At 36.6% G+C, this 14,379-nt stretch overlaps 1 protein-coding gene across 6 annotated transcripts in view; it reads left to right on the forward strand.

Annotated features, from left to right (window-relative positions):
* The first annotated feature begins 751 nt into the window (after window positions 1–751).
* Window positions 752–14,379, forward strand: part of LOC104590726 (myosin heavy chain-like protein) — a 38,826-nt gene continuing 25,198 nt past the window's right edge. For 3 of the 6 annotated variants that reach the window (XR_016084343.1, XM_010249464.2, XM_088901797.1), the window contains exons 1-4: window positions 752–1,056; window positions 1,136–3,726; window positions 4,516–4,642; window positions 9,853–9,954. Coding sequence is in view for 5 of the 6 variants with exons in the window: in XM_010249464.2 (XP_010247766.1) it covers window positions 1,460–3,726; window positions 4,516–4,642; window positions 9,853–9,954 (2,496 nt within the window). In the remaining variant the exon portion in view is untranslated. The remainder of the gene's footprint in view (window positions 1,057–1,135; window positions 3,727–4,515; window positions 4,643–9,852; window positions 9,955–14,379) is intronic. The other 3 variants (XM_088901795.1, XM_088901796.1, XM_010249465.2) reach the window with 3 other exon arrangements.

The raw sequence follows: 14,379 nt of genomic DNA on the forward strand, positions 1-14,379 counted from the left end.
ATCTCCAGTAAATAAATACGTTTCAATCCCTACTAGTTCATCGGTATGTATCAACAGAATATATTCAATCATGGGCTCGGTCTGATCATCGGGTTTAGGTCTTGAGTTCAAGCCTGATTCTCATAAAGCCCGAAGCTTAGTCTCACTTAGAAATTTGAATTTTTATTTTTACTTTTTTTATTTAGTAAAAAAGTATTTTATTTATATTAAAAATCTTCAAAACTCAAAAATAATAAACATATCAATCTTACTTGAAAAAAAAAGAAAAAAAACAAAGAAAAAATATTATATATATTTTTTATTAAATAAAATATTTTTATTATTTAATATATAGTATCAAGTCAAATTCAGGATCGGGCCGAGCTTTTTTTGAAAAAAACCTGAAGCCGGCCTGAAAAAAATCGGCCCCTATACTTTAGGCCCGTGGCTGAACCCGCCTAAATTATGACGAAGACCGATTTATAACGGGGCGGACCAACTCATCGGGCTACCCGGCCATGAACAGGTCCGGACTCGCAAAATCGTTGGAGCCTGATTAAACAACCCCACGTGATCCACTGTTTTTTGGTAACTCCTTTTCGATTATCAAGCAATGGTTATGATATCATCACTCATCAGTCATCAGGGGCCTACCATTAACAAAATTATTACGAGGACACATAGGTAATTGTAAAGTCAACTAAGGGCATTTCTAAAAATTAAGCTTTTTTTCACGGCTTTAAAGTTTCCTGGGACTGGAACGGGGCCCCTTTTCAGTCTTTCCTTGCGCTTCCACTCAACCGATTATTTTCTTCTGCGCTTTCCTCCTTCTACACGGCATATCCTTTCTCTCATCTCAATTCTCAAAAACCCTAAAATCTCAGAGGGAAAGAGAGGCAGAGATTCGCTGTTCCAATTTCGTAGAAATAACTCTTTTCTGCCGCCAAAATCGAAAGAAAATTTGGCGGGAGGCGGGAGAATTCAAACGTTTCAACGGTCGGCTCTGCAAATCTTTCAGCAATGCAACAGTTGGAGACGGGGACAAGCTCGGAGATAGTCCGAGATGGCTTTAGATCTGTGAGTAGTTGTTATTGCGTTTTTTAATCCATTGAGTGTAAGCCGTCCTTTTTCCTCTAATTTGAAGTACGAATTGAAGCTGATTTGCAGGTAAATCTGTGTGCTATTGTGGTTGGAGACTTGGAGTCAACAGTTTGGAGAATTAAGCTCCGTATTTTGGTTAAGGTGGTTTTCATTTCTGCTTCTGGATTAGGATTATCCAGTCTGTAAGATGCAGTAGAAAAGAAGACTTTGGTTTGGTGATTCACGCGAGTTTTGCTAGATTTTCACTGCTTTGGTTCTGGGTTGGGTTTTGTAGGTTGACCAGTTGAGTTGAGTTTATTGACTTCTTCTTTGAATTGGATTGATTGGGGAACTTTTTTAATGTTCCTTTAGGAGTGGCTTTGGAGTAATATCAATTACTATGGAGGATCCAGGGGCTTTGGATGGTGTTGGGAATGGGGGGATTGTCTTATTAAATGACAAGTCAAGGCATCCGAGTATTAAGGAGAGCGGGAATATTGGTGATGAGATCGTTTCTAATTTTGATTCTTATTTTGATGAAATGGCCGACTGTTTGACTATCTCTAGTATGGTGTGTGACACTGTCATCAAAGGTATGGCTAACGATATCATGGAAGAGGTTTTTGAGAAAATTGCTCTGAAAGTAAAGGAGATGGAGTCGTTGAACAAAAAATTGCAATTCTGTGAATCAGGTGTGGACGAAATTGATGGACTGAGGCTCTCAAGAATGGGGAATGCTCCTAGTAGGAGAAAGCTTGTTCAATATTCAAGCTTTCCATGCATTGCAGCAAGTGATGGTATGGAGAACCATCTGGATAAGTTAAGAATAGTGGCAGAAGAGCAGTTTCAGAGGTTGACAACAGAAATAGAAAATGTAAAGGAGAGCAAATGGGTGAAGGTGGATAAAAGCCTCAAGATGTTGAAGAACACATTAAAAACTGTTTTCGAACAGGTTGATGATATAATTTACTTGTCTAAGGCATCACTTCATGACTGGCAGCAGGAGCGTGAGTTTCAAGAAGAAATTGAAGTAATGGTAATTCAGAATTCAGTTAGGAGTTTGCAGGAGGAATCTGAAGCAAAGTTGTGGCTACAAAATGCTCAAGTTTGTGATAGACAAAACATAAACCAATTGACAAAGATCAGTGAGATTTCAAGTTTACGTCAAGAACTAGATGCCATTGCTAAAATGTTTTCTGGGCCTGAAGTGGGGCAACTATCCTCTCATGAGTTCCTTCACAAGGGATTGACTAACTACATCAGATTGCCTGCTTCCCTTCAAGAGGAAAGTCTTAAACATGAGGAGCCCAAAAGAACAATGCCTTGCACTATGGATTCAGAGAAGTTAAAGCTCATGTCAAAGGATGATCTGATAAATGAAATGATCAAGATGAAGAGAGATCATGAATCTAGATTGCAGGAAGAAATAGAGAAGTATTACAAACTCAGGCGGGAATTTCTCAATGAAAGGGATTCTTCTTCACACTTGAAAAAAGATAAGGAGTTTGATGCCTTGAGGAAAAAGATCTCAGAGATCATTTTGAAGTTGGATATTATCTTCAAGGAGACTAAAGAACAACCTATGGTGTGTGAAGATTTAAAAAATTTACAGGTCTTGAAAGACAGACTAGACTCACTTCTTTTTGAGAACCATCAACTAAAAGACTTTCTTAGAAATGAGAGGAAGCAAGTTAAATGCTTATCATCACAGGTTTCCGGTGCTGCAGATAAAATTTCATGCCATTCATTGACAAAGGAAAAGTTGTTAATGCATATAAAAAAGCTTGAATGTAATATTGAAGATTTGGAAATGAGAGTTTTTGTTAAGGAGGATGTAAATAAATGCATTCTCAAGGAGTTGTTTAGGAAAATCAGATGTGACATTGAAGATACTGATATAATGACTAAGTTCACACAAGAAATATGTGGACTTATATTCAAAGAATCTTTTAAAGATGCTGAGGCTGCAACTGAATGGAGCATTGAAGATTCAGATATGGAGCATATTTTCATGCAAGAAATATGTGAAATTATTTTCAGAGAAGCTGTTAAGGATGCTGAAGCTACAATTAATTCCATGAAGATGAGATCCCTCCAGGAAAATGAAAGAGTAATATCCCTTGAAGCAACAGTACTAGGTATTAAAAAGGCCCTAACTTTAAATCTTGAAGAAAAGGAACAAATGAAGAAAGAGATACTATCATTGTCAGCTTTGGTGACAGATAAGGAGAAACTGGCAACAAAGACAGAGTCTACATTGATGGAGGTGCAGGGGCAATATGACCAAGTCTTTCAAGAGCTCAATAGACTAAGAGATGAAGTGAGTCACAAAGAGAGATTGATTTCCAACAGCAACATAGAATCAAATACAATGAAGAAGAAATTAAAGGAGGCTTTGGAGCAACTGGATTTATATAGGGAAGAAATTGAAAAGCTAGATCAAAACCTTAAGCTAGAAATAAAAAAACTAGGTGCAGCAGATGAAGAGAGAAGTATTCTTCATGCCACTATTAAAGAGAACCAAGATGTTATAGCAATGGTTAAAACAAAAGAAAGAGAGCACAAGAAGCAAATGGAATACATAATCATGTCTATTGAAGCAATATCAAGATCTATTGCTGATTTTGAACGCGAAGTAGCAGAGGCTGTCAAAAGGAATAACCTAAGGTACTTTCCCATTAACTTATATTAAATATTATTTCCAACTTTCCATTTATATATCTACCTTGAGAAGATTTAAAATAAAATATTTTTTTGATAATTATTTGAAAACAAAATATTTTTTGCATGATTTTTGAGAAGATGCATTCTTGGTTTAAAGTTTGTGCTTATCTTACCTACATCGAATCTCCTAGGTCAATGGTTGTCTAGATCAGATAGTTCTATACACATTCCTATTCACATACTTGTACATTTGTCCTATACCACCATTTATACTTTAGAGACTGCCAAAGAACTCAAAAGAGATAGTGGCTGGGATAACTTGATGAGCTTATTTTTGGGCTCTGGAATCTATTGCGTAGTGTTCTCTATCTGGATTTTCCAATCCTGAGTCAAATGTGCAGGCCTGGTAGGTTCAATGGTAGTGGCACTTGTATTTGCTCAAGAAATATGAAGTAAAACATGCTCGGTAACAAAATTCTGTTTATCTTCAATATTGAGTTTGACCAACCTCTATTCACATGCAATCTTGTCAAGCATCAAAATGACTCACCTAGGTAACCCTATTTTGATTGATGGATCTCCATTTTTTGTTACTTTATGTACATTTCTTCGTTATTTTCTACTTATTTGGTTTTCCAAGCTTATCTACCTCTTGCAGTAGCACTTTTATACCATCCAATGCAGTGACTAGTGAATTTTCATTTCCTCTGAATTTAAGTTCCATATATACACATTTAGATTGAATTTACTTGATCAAAGTTAAAAAATGCAATATGTTGGTTTGCCCTTCAGGTTGGATGATCTCAACTCACAATGCAGACCACTTGTCCAAGGAGCTAATTCACTTAGGAGAATAGGATTGATGTACGAACAAAGACTTGAGAGGAGATGTTCTGACCTACAAATGGCTGAGGCTGAGGTATATAAATTACCATGTTGCCTCTTTCTTGCTATCATTGATCAATATTTAACAACTCCTTGCATTCAAAGAGATGTATTACATTTTTTAAATGTATACTTACTAGGCATCTAATTCACATTACCAAGGTCTTCTCCAGGCTGAAAGATGGGCTCATAAGTGCAGGCCCAAGTAGAAAATTTAAAAGAGTGTATACTGTATAGAAGGAAAAAATTGAAAGACAAAACTTGCTTGATCAGAGACACTATTGTTGAGAATCTATCGAGCTGTTTTCCAGTTGGTGACATAAAGGAGATAAATTAACAGACTTCACTGAAGAGGTTTTGGCAAAAGAAGGGGTGTTGCCGGGGGAAGAGGTTGGTTCAGAAGAAGTTGATGAAGACGAAGAGAAAGGAGTGGAGTTGGATAGAGTTTGAAAAATTGAGTAAATGGTGGATGTGGAAAAGGTGGTGGAAACTGGTCTCCAAGTTGGTAAGAAGTTGGGCTTATTGGGTTTAGGAGGGGAGGAATACAATAGAAGAGCATTTTGGGAGTTAGGGCTACAGTACCTGCTGAATGCTGAAAGCCCTTTCTCTGAAGTCTGATTAGTGACAGTTTTGAGTTTTCTCTGTTTAGGGAGAATTTCTGTTGGTGGGCATCTTTGTATTGGTTAATGAGGTTTATGCTTTGGAAGCAAGTTTGTGGGTTAATATTCTGAGGTTAAAGTCAAAGTTTCTTTTCTCTTGTTTGGGTTTGGGAATTGGGTACTCTCTTGGGTGCTTTGTCATTCTTAGTGGGTGATATCTTATCACCTATTATTATACTTTTTTCTTTTCTTAATAAAATTCCTTTTTTATTTATTACCAAAATAAGTGGTTTCTTGGAAAACCAATTGGTGCAGCATTAGTGGGCCTTTAACCATATGGCTTTAGGTCCATGCTCACTTAGCTCTATTAATGCCTTTGTGTCCATATTCCATAACTATTGTAAATTCTCTGTGGTACAAGCTTAACATTCCTGGCCTGTGATCCACAACCTAGTTTGTTATTGCTACGAGCCTATATGGATGCCCAGCCCATGGCACATATCAAGTATGGCCCATATGAAGCCCATTCCAACAAGATCATGGTAGAAGAAACTAGAAGAAGAATATTCCCAGAAGATGCTGAAGAGATAATATCAATAGAAAACATTCTATGTGCATGGTGTTTTTGTAAGTTTGTTTTCTTGCTTTTCAAGATAGCATAACTTTTTATAAAAGGTGTTCTTACCCCTTTATCTTCTTTTCTGAATTATTTATTTTGAGTTTTGAGCTCTGCAACTTTGTAATAGTTAAGAAGTGAGTCCTCCAAGTATGGTGATTCAGTGTTGACCTTAGAAGTGGGGGACCATGAGGAGGCTGATGCTATTTCACCTCAGGAACACATTCTCGCTTCTGTTGAGACAGCACCAGGTGTTTCAAGGAAGGTTTCCATAGAAGTGAAGGATGGGTTAGGGGAGGGGGAAAAGTTGTGGAAAGGAGTGGCAATTGCTGAAGTGGGGGGAGATTTTGGAAAGGGTGGAATGGGAAACTTGGATGATGCTGCGGGTTGCAGAGATTCTATCCAAGATGAAAGAAAGGTCTAGAAGAGGTCGACAAGAGTTCCTATCAAGAAAATTGTGGAGAGAGAAGTTGAGATCAGTAAAAGTATTAGCTTGTTTTTTTTTTTTGGGGGGGGGAGAGGAGTTTGCTAAGAAGGCCTTTGAGGAGTTTGAGGGAAAGGGGATGGATGAGAGGTTGAAGAAAATGGAAGTTAGAGAAAGAGGTGATATGTGGGATGCAAATGACAGGCAGGAGGAATGTTTTGAGGAAGAGAATTAGGAAAGTTGGGCCCTTGGGTTCTGTTTAGGATCAATTGAATTGGAGTTGGGTGAAGGTGGTCAATTTGGAGTTTTTCTCTTTGTATTGGATGTTCATGTAATTTGGCATATTTGGGAGTGAGTTGCTTTAGTATTTGTCTTTTCTCTCGGGTGATTTCTTGTCACCTTTCCTTTTGTATTCTCTATTTATTTTAATGAATTTTTCTTTACCCTTAAAAAAAGGATTAAAGTTTCACAACATATCGGGGCGTATAGGCCAATACGTATCATATTGTTGACCCCTGAACCAGTTTGATGAGAATATTTTGAATGCAACTGTTGTGGCAGCCTCTAAGAAACCTCAGGGTTTCAAGAAATATTCAAATTGTTCACATCATGAAAGTCTTCTCTCGTCTGAAGCTTGGTCTGGTGGGGGTGGGGCCTACAAAAAATATTTAAAAAAAGTTTATAGGAGGGAAGGTGTGAAGAAATCTACACCGATTACTAATGAGGTTATTGGGGAAGATTCTCGGTTTCACATCAGTTTGGGTTCTCAGTTGGAGAATGTACAACAACAAATAGAGAAAGGTGCAAAAGGCCTTGAGTCTACCGAAGATGTGATGGTTTCAAGTGTAGTAAAAAAGTGGAAAGGTTAAGTTTGTTGTTGAGAAAATTGTTGAAAGAGATGTAACGGTTGGAAAGAGACTTGGCCTGTTTTTCGAGGGGTGTGGGTGGGTGAGGGGTTCACTAGAAGAGACTTTCAGGAGTTTGAGGGATGTTGTTGGGGTAGTGGTTTAAAAGGTGTGCCTAGGCACATAGGTGAGGAACATTTTAGGGTATGCACCTCACTTAGGTCCTAGGCGTAGCACTTCTAGAAGGTGCACACTTGGTGTGCCTAGACGTGCACCTAGTGTGTGCCTTGCGCTTCGGCCCAAGCGCGTGCCTTTTGAAAATTTGTGCATTTTTTTCTGTTTTTTTATGCTTATTAGCTAGGGTCAGGGACTATGCCCCCAGACCTTGACCAAGCCCAAAAACCCCATATTTTCTATTGTTGCTCATTCATCCATCCTAATAAAAGATAATTAAAGTTATAAAAACATTTATACGGATTAAGAAAGAAGGGGTGGTCCGGGCGGAGCCCCTGTTTCAGACACCAAAGATGAGAACAAAAAAAGCTGAAAAAATGCAAGAAATTAAGAACAAAAGAAGGGGGCGGAGCCCCTGTTCCAGAACCAGAAAAGCTGGTGAAAAGATACTAAAAATAAAAGAAGAATATGAAGAATAAAAGAAGGGGCTGAGCCCCTATCGACATCAACAACATATATACTAAGTAATATCAGGTATTTCCTGATCCAATTTCTTAATAGTGTGTAAATTAAATGCTTAACTAACTAATAAAATGATTAACTAATTATATAATTTATTTAACTTGCTAAACTTAATTAACTTAATTAGGAATATATTATATGCTAGTATTTTAAAAATTATAATTTAATATTATTAAAAAGTTGCAAATAATAAATTATTTAGTATTAGTAAATTAGATATTATTAGTCAAATTTCTTAACTGTTTTACTTAACTTGCTAAACTTAATTAACTTAATTAGATATATGTAAAAATATTAATAAATAGAGAAAATAAGTTAGTTAAATAAAATAGGGAAAATACTTGAATTGTGAGAGGCTTACTGGAATTTATAATTGAAGAAAACTAGCATGGTTTTTAAAGAAAATTAATACAGAAGTATCTAACAATAATAAAATTAGAAATTAAGATAAATAACTAAAGAAAAATATAATGCATATTTATTGGTTTGAAAATTTGTTTTCATTAATTTAAATCCCATTTACAAGTTGGTAAAGTTAAATATTAATGAAATAACAGCTGGATTGAACTCAGACTGTCTTTAGCTTACTTGGAAATGTTATAATCTTATTCTTCTTCTTCAATGTCTCCTCACAAAGCCCGTGCATCATACGGGTTCCAACTTGTACAAAAAATTACAGTAAATAGGGAAAGTTTGTAGGCAATTTGGGCATATCTCTTATATTATATATTCATCATATTAAACAAAAGCAAGTGCGATAAATTAGTCTTTTAAAAAATGACCCAAAAATGGAATTGCTTTTCTGTTCAGGTGGTGGGTCAGTGGTTCAACCGTCTAGGCCAAACAGGTTAGCTCGTGTATAAATAAAATAAAAATATAACAAATAGATTAAAATACAGAAAAATGTAAAAAATGTGCATAAAAATTCAGCATGTGTCTAATATTATATATTCATCATATTAAATAAAAATAGTTGTGATAAATGATAATTATTGGCTACTAAAAAAGAATAAATACATAACCTGTGATCCGCTGATTGGGTCAAACAGTTCATAAGTTCAACTAGTCAGGTCACTGGGTTGTCAACTTTTTGCAACCAAATGGTTTGGGGTGAAACAGACCTGGAAATTTGGTCAGGTGGCAGGTCAAATGGTTTGACCATGGGCTAAGAACACTCTGAGAAATACGAATTATTTTTGTTGGTGAGAATGCCTAAAAATATAAAAAGCAGAAAAAAGAGAATTAATATTTGACCTGTGACTGGTGACCCACTGACCAGGTCAAATGGTTAAGTGGTTCAACCAGCCAGGTCATTAGGTCATTGATTAAGTCAATGGTTTTCTGCAGGGAAGTGATTTGGTGGTGAGTTTCTGGCTGGGTTATGGGTTGACTGGTCCAACTGACCTGGTTTGACTGTGGGTTGAAAACACTATTTCCTTTGTATTGGGACATAAATTCCCACTGTTTTCCCTTTTGCAGCCAAACAATGGAACATGAAATTTTTTCACCCAATTTTCCTTTCCTATCCCACTCAAATCTTTCTGCAAACCAAACACAGCCTAAAGAAAACCATGATATGTGACTGTTCAATGGTGTTGGAAATATTACTGGAACTTTTTGTTTGTAACTGTCTTCATTGGGGGATTACATGTCCTTTTTATGATTGACCTCAACTCTTCCCCTAACAACCCTTGGTTTCATTTTCCCGCAAAAGTAATTGATATGAATGTTCACAATTTTATAACCTGTTTCTATCCTTTCTGAGAGATTTTTATTCAACTTTTGAATCTAACTGTCCTGCAAGTAGCCTTAGACATTTCATTTGTTTTAATTGTTTCAACAAATAGACTTAAAGGAAAAATGATGTTTATGCTTAATACTATTAAAGAGAATACCAATGTTTAGTGTGGTTTAGATCCACAACATAAATATTCAGAGTTTAGTTTTTGTATGTATATAAAGATAATACTCATGCCTCGTGTACATAACTACATATTTGCAACTGCTTGTGCACTGGAGTATGGTTTAACATTTTCTAACTAGTGTAATCTCTTTGGTGCTCAGGTTGATTTATTAGGAGATCAGGTGGATGCACTTCTAAGCCTTCTTGAAAAGATATACATAGCACTTGATCATTATGCACCGGTACTGCAGCACTATACTGGGGTAAGATGATTGTTTTTTCCTCCAACACTATTCTAGCAGTCCTTTTGTCCATTATCTCTGTCTGCCATTCTCCTTATTGAGTCATTTTTATTATTAAGTGGATTATGGTATGGCCTCCTGTTTTCCTCTATTTCCATTTTACCTACTTGTGTTCTACACGTAACAAACATCCAAGGAAGTTGAAACAACCACCTGTATATCCACTAGGAATAGAAAAATCCATTTTTAGAAATTTCAAGGAAGTAATAAGGGAAATGAGTGGGTCAATTATTGGGTGACACTCTTTTCCAAAAAATCCTTCATTTTTTCTCTTTTCTTCCTCTTCCTTCATTGTTTAGATTTCAAGTTTATATTAGAATAAGGAAAAAAGTCACTAGAAATATAGGGGAAGGTCAAGGTTGTTAGAAGCCAATGCCATCATATACAACTAATGTCAGCTGCCTGTAAGGACAATTATGAACCCCCAAAACTGTTGTTCTTCTTCTTGAGCAACTTGGTAATGACCTCTAAAAGCTAGATTTTTGAGATTGGCGTCCTACACAAGTTTTGAATTTCCATTTGACCTTGGTACCCTTGTTTCTACATCTGGACTTTCCGAAGTGTTAGTTTGTCTATTCTGTGTCTACTCTGAGTAGTGCTGATATTTTTTGATGAATATCTGAGTAGTGTTGACTCTTCAAATGATTTTTTCCATTATCATGGGAAGTAGCAATGACAGGTCTACTCTTCTTATTACCATTGACTGACTTGACGGAAGTAAGTTTTTGGAATGGTCCTGGTCTATGAAGATCTATGTGGGAGGCAAAGGGAAGTTGGGGTACCTTATAGGGAAGATTGTTAGACTAGGAAAGGGTCAGAGGCTGATAAGTGGGACAAGGAAAATCTTATTGTTGCATGGTTGCTTATTTGTTTTGGGAGACTAACTAAAATCCTTTTTTTTGAATAAGGTAAAATCTGGAACCATATTGAAATTTGTTTACAGGCGTTTCATAAGGAATTTCAGCACTATTATGGCACTTATAGAAACTATGAAAAAGGGGGAATTTGTTTGGTCTAAGGCTGCTACTAAAGCCTTTGAGACTATCAAGCAAAGGATGATTAAGATCCAGTGTTAGAATTGCCCAACTTTTCAAAAATCTTTGAGGTGTTTTGTGATGCTTCCCGAGTTGGAATAGGTGGTGTGCTTATGCAAGGACATCCTATAGCTTTTCACAGTGAAAAGTTTAATGAAGACAAAAGTACTCCACATGAGACAAGGAATTCTATGCCGTTGTGCAATGTCTTCGACATTGGTGTCATTATTTAATTTCTTAAGAGTTTGTTCTGTATGCAAATCATGAGGCACTCAAATCTTAGAAGAATCTTAGTAGTCAACATCAGAAATGGGCTGAATTTTTAGCAGAATATAACTTTGTGATTAAGCATACGAGTGGTGCTAAGAACCGAATAACCGATGCATTGAGCTGAGTGGTGTACCTACTCCATTTTATGTCTGCGGACTCTACACAGGTTGTGGGGTTCGATCAGTTGAAGCAAGATTATGTTGGTTGCAAGGATTTCAGCATTATTTATGGTTCTTTACATGCTGGCCAGCAATCTGAATATCCTGGCTTTTCTATCCATGGTGGTTATTGGTTTAAGGGAACTTGCTTGTGTCTTCCTAACACTTCATTACATGATTATGTTATATGGGAGTTACATGCAGGTGGAATTGCTGGGCATTTTGGTTGAGACAAGACCATTGCTATGGTAGAAGATTGCTTTTATTGGCCTAGCCTTAAGGCTGATGTTGATTATGTGATCAAACAGTGCAGAATTTGTCAATTGGAAAAAAGGGAGAAAGAAAAATATGGGGTTGTACTCCCCTTTACCAATTCCACATGAGCCTTGGCAAGTCCTCTCTAGTCTCTATGGATTTTGTCCTAGGTTTGCCCAAGACAATAAGGGGTCATGATTCAATTTATGTTGTGGTAGATAGGTTCTCAAAAGCAGTTCACTTTATGATATCAGATGCCTCACATGTGGCAAACCTATTCTTCAGGGAAGTTGTTCGTTTACATGGTGTTCCTATTACTATTGTTTTTGATCATGATGCTAAGTTTACGAGTTACTTTTGGAAGACATGTTGGAAACTCTTCAATACAAAATTAAAGTTCTCATATTCTTTCCATCCTTGGACCAATGGCCAAACTGAGGTAGTTAATAGGAGCCTCAGTGATTTTCTATGTTGTTTAGTTGGTGATCATACTTCCAAGTGGGATCTCATCTTATTATGGCTGCATTTGCTTACAATAATATAGTTAACAGATCAACTGGAAGAAGTCCCTTTACTCGCCACATGAGAGAAATCCATCATGAATTTAGGTGCAAAATTGCTCTTAGCAATGATGCATACAAAGCCAAAGCTAATTTATACGAGAACCTAGCTGATTTTTAGGAGGGTGATATGGTTATGGTGTGTGTACATCCTGAATGCTTTCCTAAGGGCTTTTATAAGAAGCTTCACTCCAAGAGTGTAGGTCCCTACAAGATCACTAAGAAAATCAGTTCTAACGCCTATGTCCTAGAGTTGCCAAGAGACATTGGAATTATCCCAATCTTCAATGTTGAACACTTAAGTGCATTCATGGCCATAGTGATTATCGCACAGTCCCATTACCTAAGCTACCTTTGGTCTGGAAAGCTCATTTTTTGAGGATTTCACTGAGATCTGATGTATAATTTCTGGCTTTACATGATACACATAATCTGAGCATTGCAGTATACTTATAATACAATATATTAGCTTACCTTTTCTCAAAAAACGGGATCTTCATTTGGGTTAGAGTGATTAGCCATACAGTCCATTGGATATCCTCTTAAACTGAAGGAATAGTTATTGCATTCCCTCATTATTTGATGGTTATGTCTACTTCTATCAAGGCAGTGAATCTCCTAAGTGAGGGCAGTTTAGTAGCTGGTCCTAAACAGTGAGTAGAAAATGTATTTATCTCAAGCTATAAACTTACTTGCCTCTTTCACTATGCAATTGTGCATGGGAAAAGCCATATGGAATTATTTGTTTGGAGTTCAAAACTATCATCCAATATGTTGTGTTTTCTTGGTTTGATGTAATTTTTTTTTGGTTTAATTCATCATCATCATCCAAGCCTTATTCCATATTGATGTAGGACCAGCTCAGTTCTAGCCCTTAGAGAATGTTGAATGATCTTCTTGATCAGAGTTTAATGGCTGTAATGGCTTCTTGAAGGAATAAGAGAGAAAATTGGGAGAGAAAGAAGAGAGAAAATACCTGGAATCACTCACAAGGTGCCTAGAATCACTCTAGGGCATGGGAATCACTCACAATAGCTAACATAAGTTGAAGAAAACTCAATAAACTTCATTGCCTTTGTGTAAAAAGTCCATACATATTTATAGACTATATACTCATAATAATCCTAGGAGTCAAACTGTTAGACTCATTATAGTCTTAGGAGCCAAACTGTTAGACTCGATCCTAGTAGGACTCAAACTAAGCTGTCATATCCTATTTCAATTCAAAGAATACTCAATAACTCTAATCCTATTTATGCAATGACTTTGAAATTTTAAATACAAACAAACTATAACTAGGCAATCAAAGCCTATTATTGGACCCTACAGAAAAATTATAAAATGGTAAAAATACCCTTGGTGTTCAATTCAATCCAAATCCCAAGTACCATCACTATGCCATATCAGGACCTTTGTAAGGCCTTCTTCTTTCTAGAATAAGTCTTCAAGGGTGCTGGTCGATTCCTATCATCTCTCCCCGTCTTGAAAGAACTCGACCCCGATGAGTTAAAAGCATGGTACCTTTCATAAAGATCTGGGTTAAGACTATGAAATTCTTCAGTACTCAGTATTGATCCAAGAACTCTTAGACATAGGCATACCTTTCCACTTGACAAGGAATTTTTGATACCCTTCTGTAACAGTAAATATTATTTCCTCATCCTAAACATCCTCTAGAATGTCATTTGGAGCTGCAATAATTGGCAATTTAGGTATAGGAGTCTTAAAAGAATCCACATGTTCGTGGTAAGGTGTCAAGTTCTCAACATTGAAGATAGGACTAATTCCCATGTCATTTGGCAACTCTAAAACATATATTAGAACTTATCTTCTTGATGATTTTGTAAGGATTGCCACTCTTTGAGTGGAGCTTCTTATACACCTTTAGGAAGACACTTCGGTCGTATACGTACCATAACCATGTCTCCCTCTTGATGATTTGCCAACTGTCGATGAATATTAGCTCTAGCCTTGTACAAATCATTACTCAATGTAATTTTTCTCCTAACATCATCATGCATCTCTCTTATGTTCCTAGCAAATGCTTCTGCTTCAATGCTAGTACATGTCTCTGGTGGTAAGGTAACTAAGTCAATTGGCCGCTTAGGC

Source organism: Nelumbo nucifera, chromosome 3 (assembly GCF_055504915.1).
Source record: "Nelumbo nucifera cultivar China Antique chromosome 3, China Antique-T2T, whole genome shotgun sequence".
In the NCBI taxonomy this organism is placed as follows: Eukaryota; Viridiplantae; Streptophyta; class Magnoliopsida; order Proteales; family Nelumbonaceae; genus Nelumbo; species Nelumbo nucifera.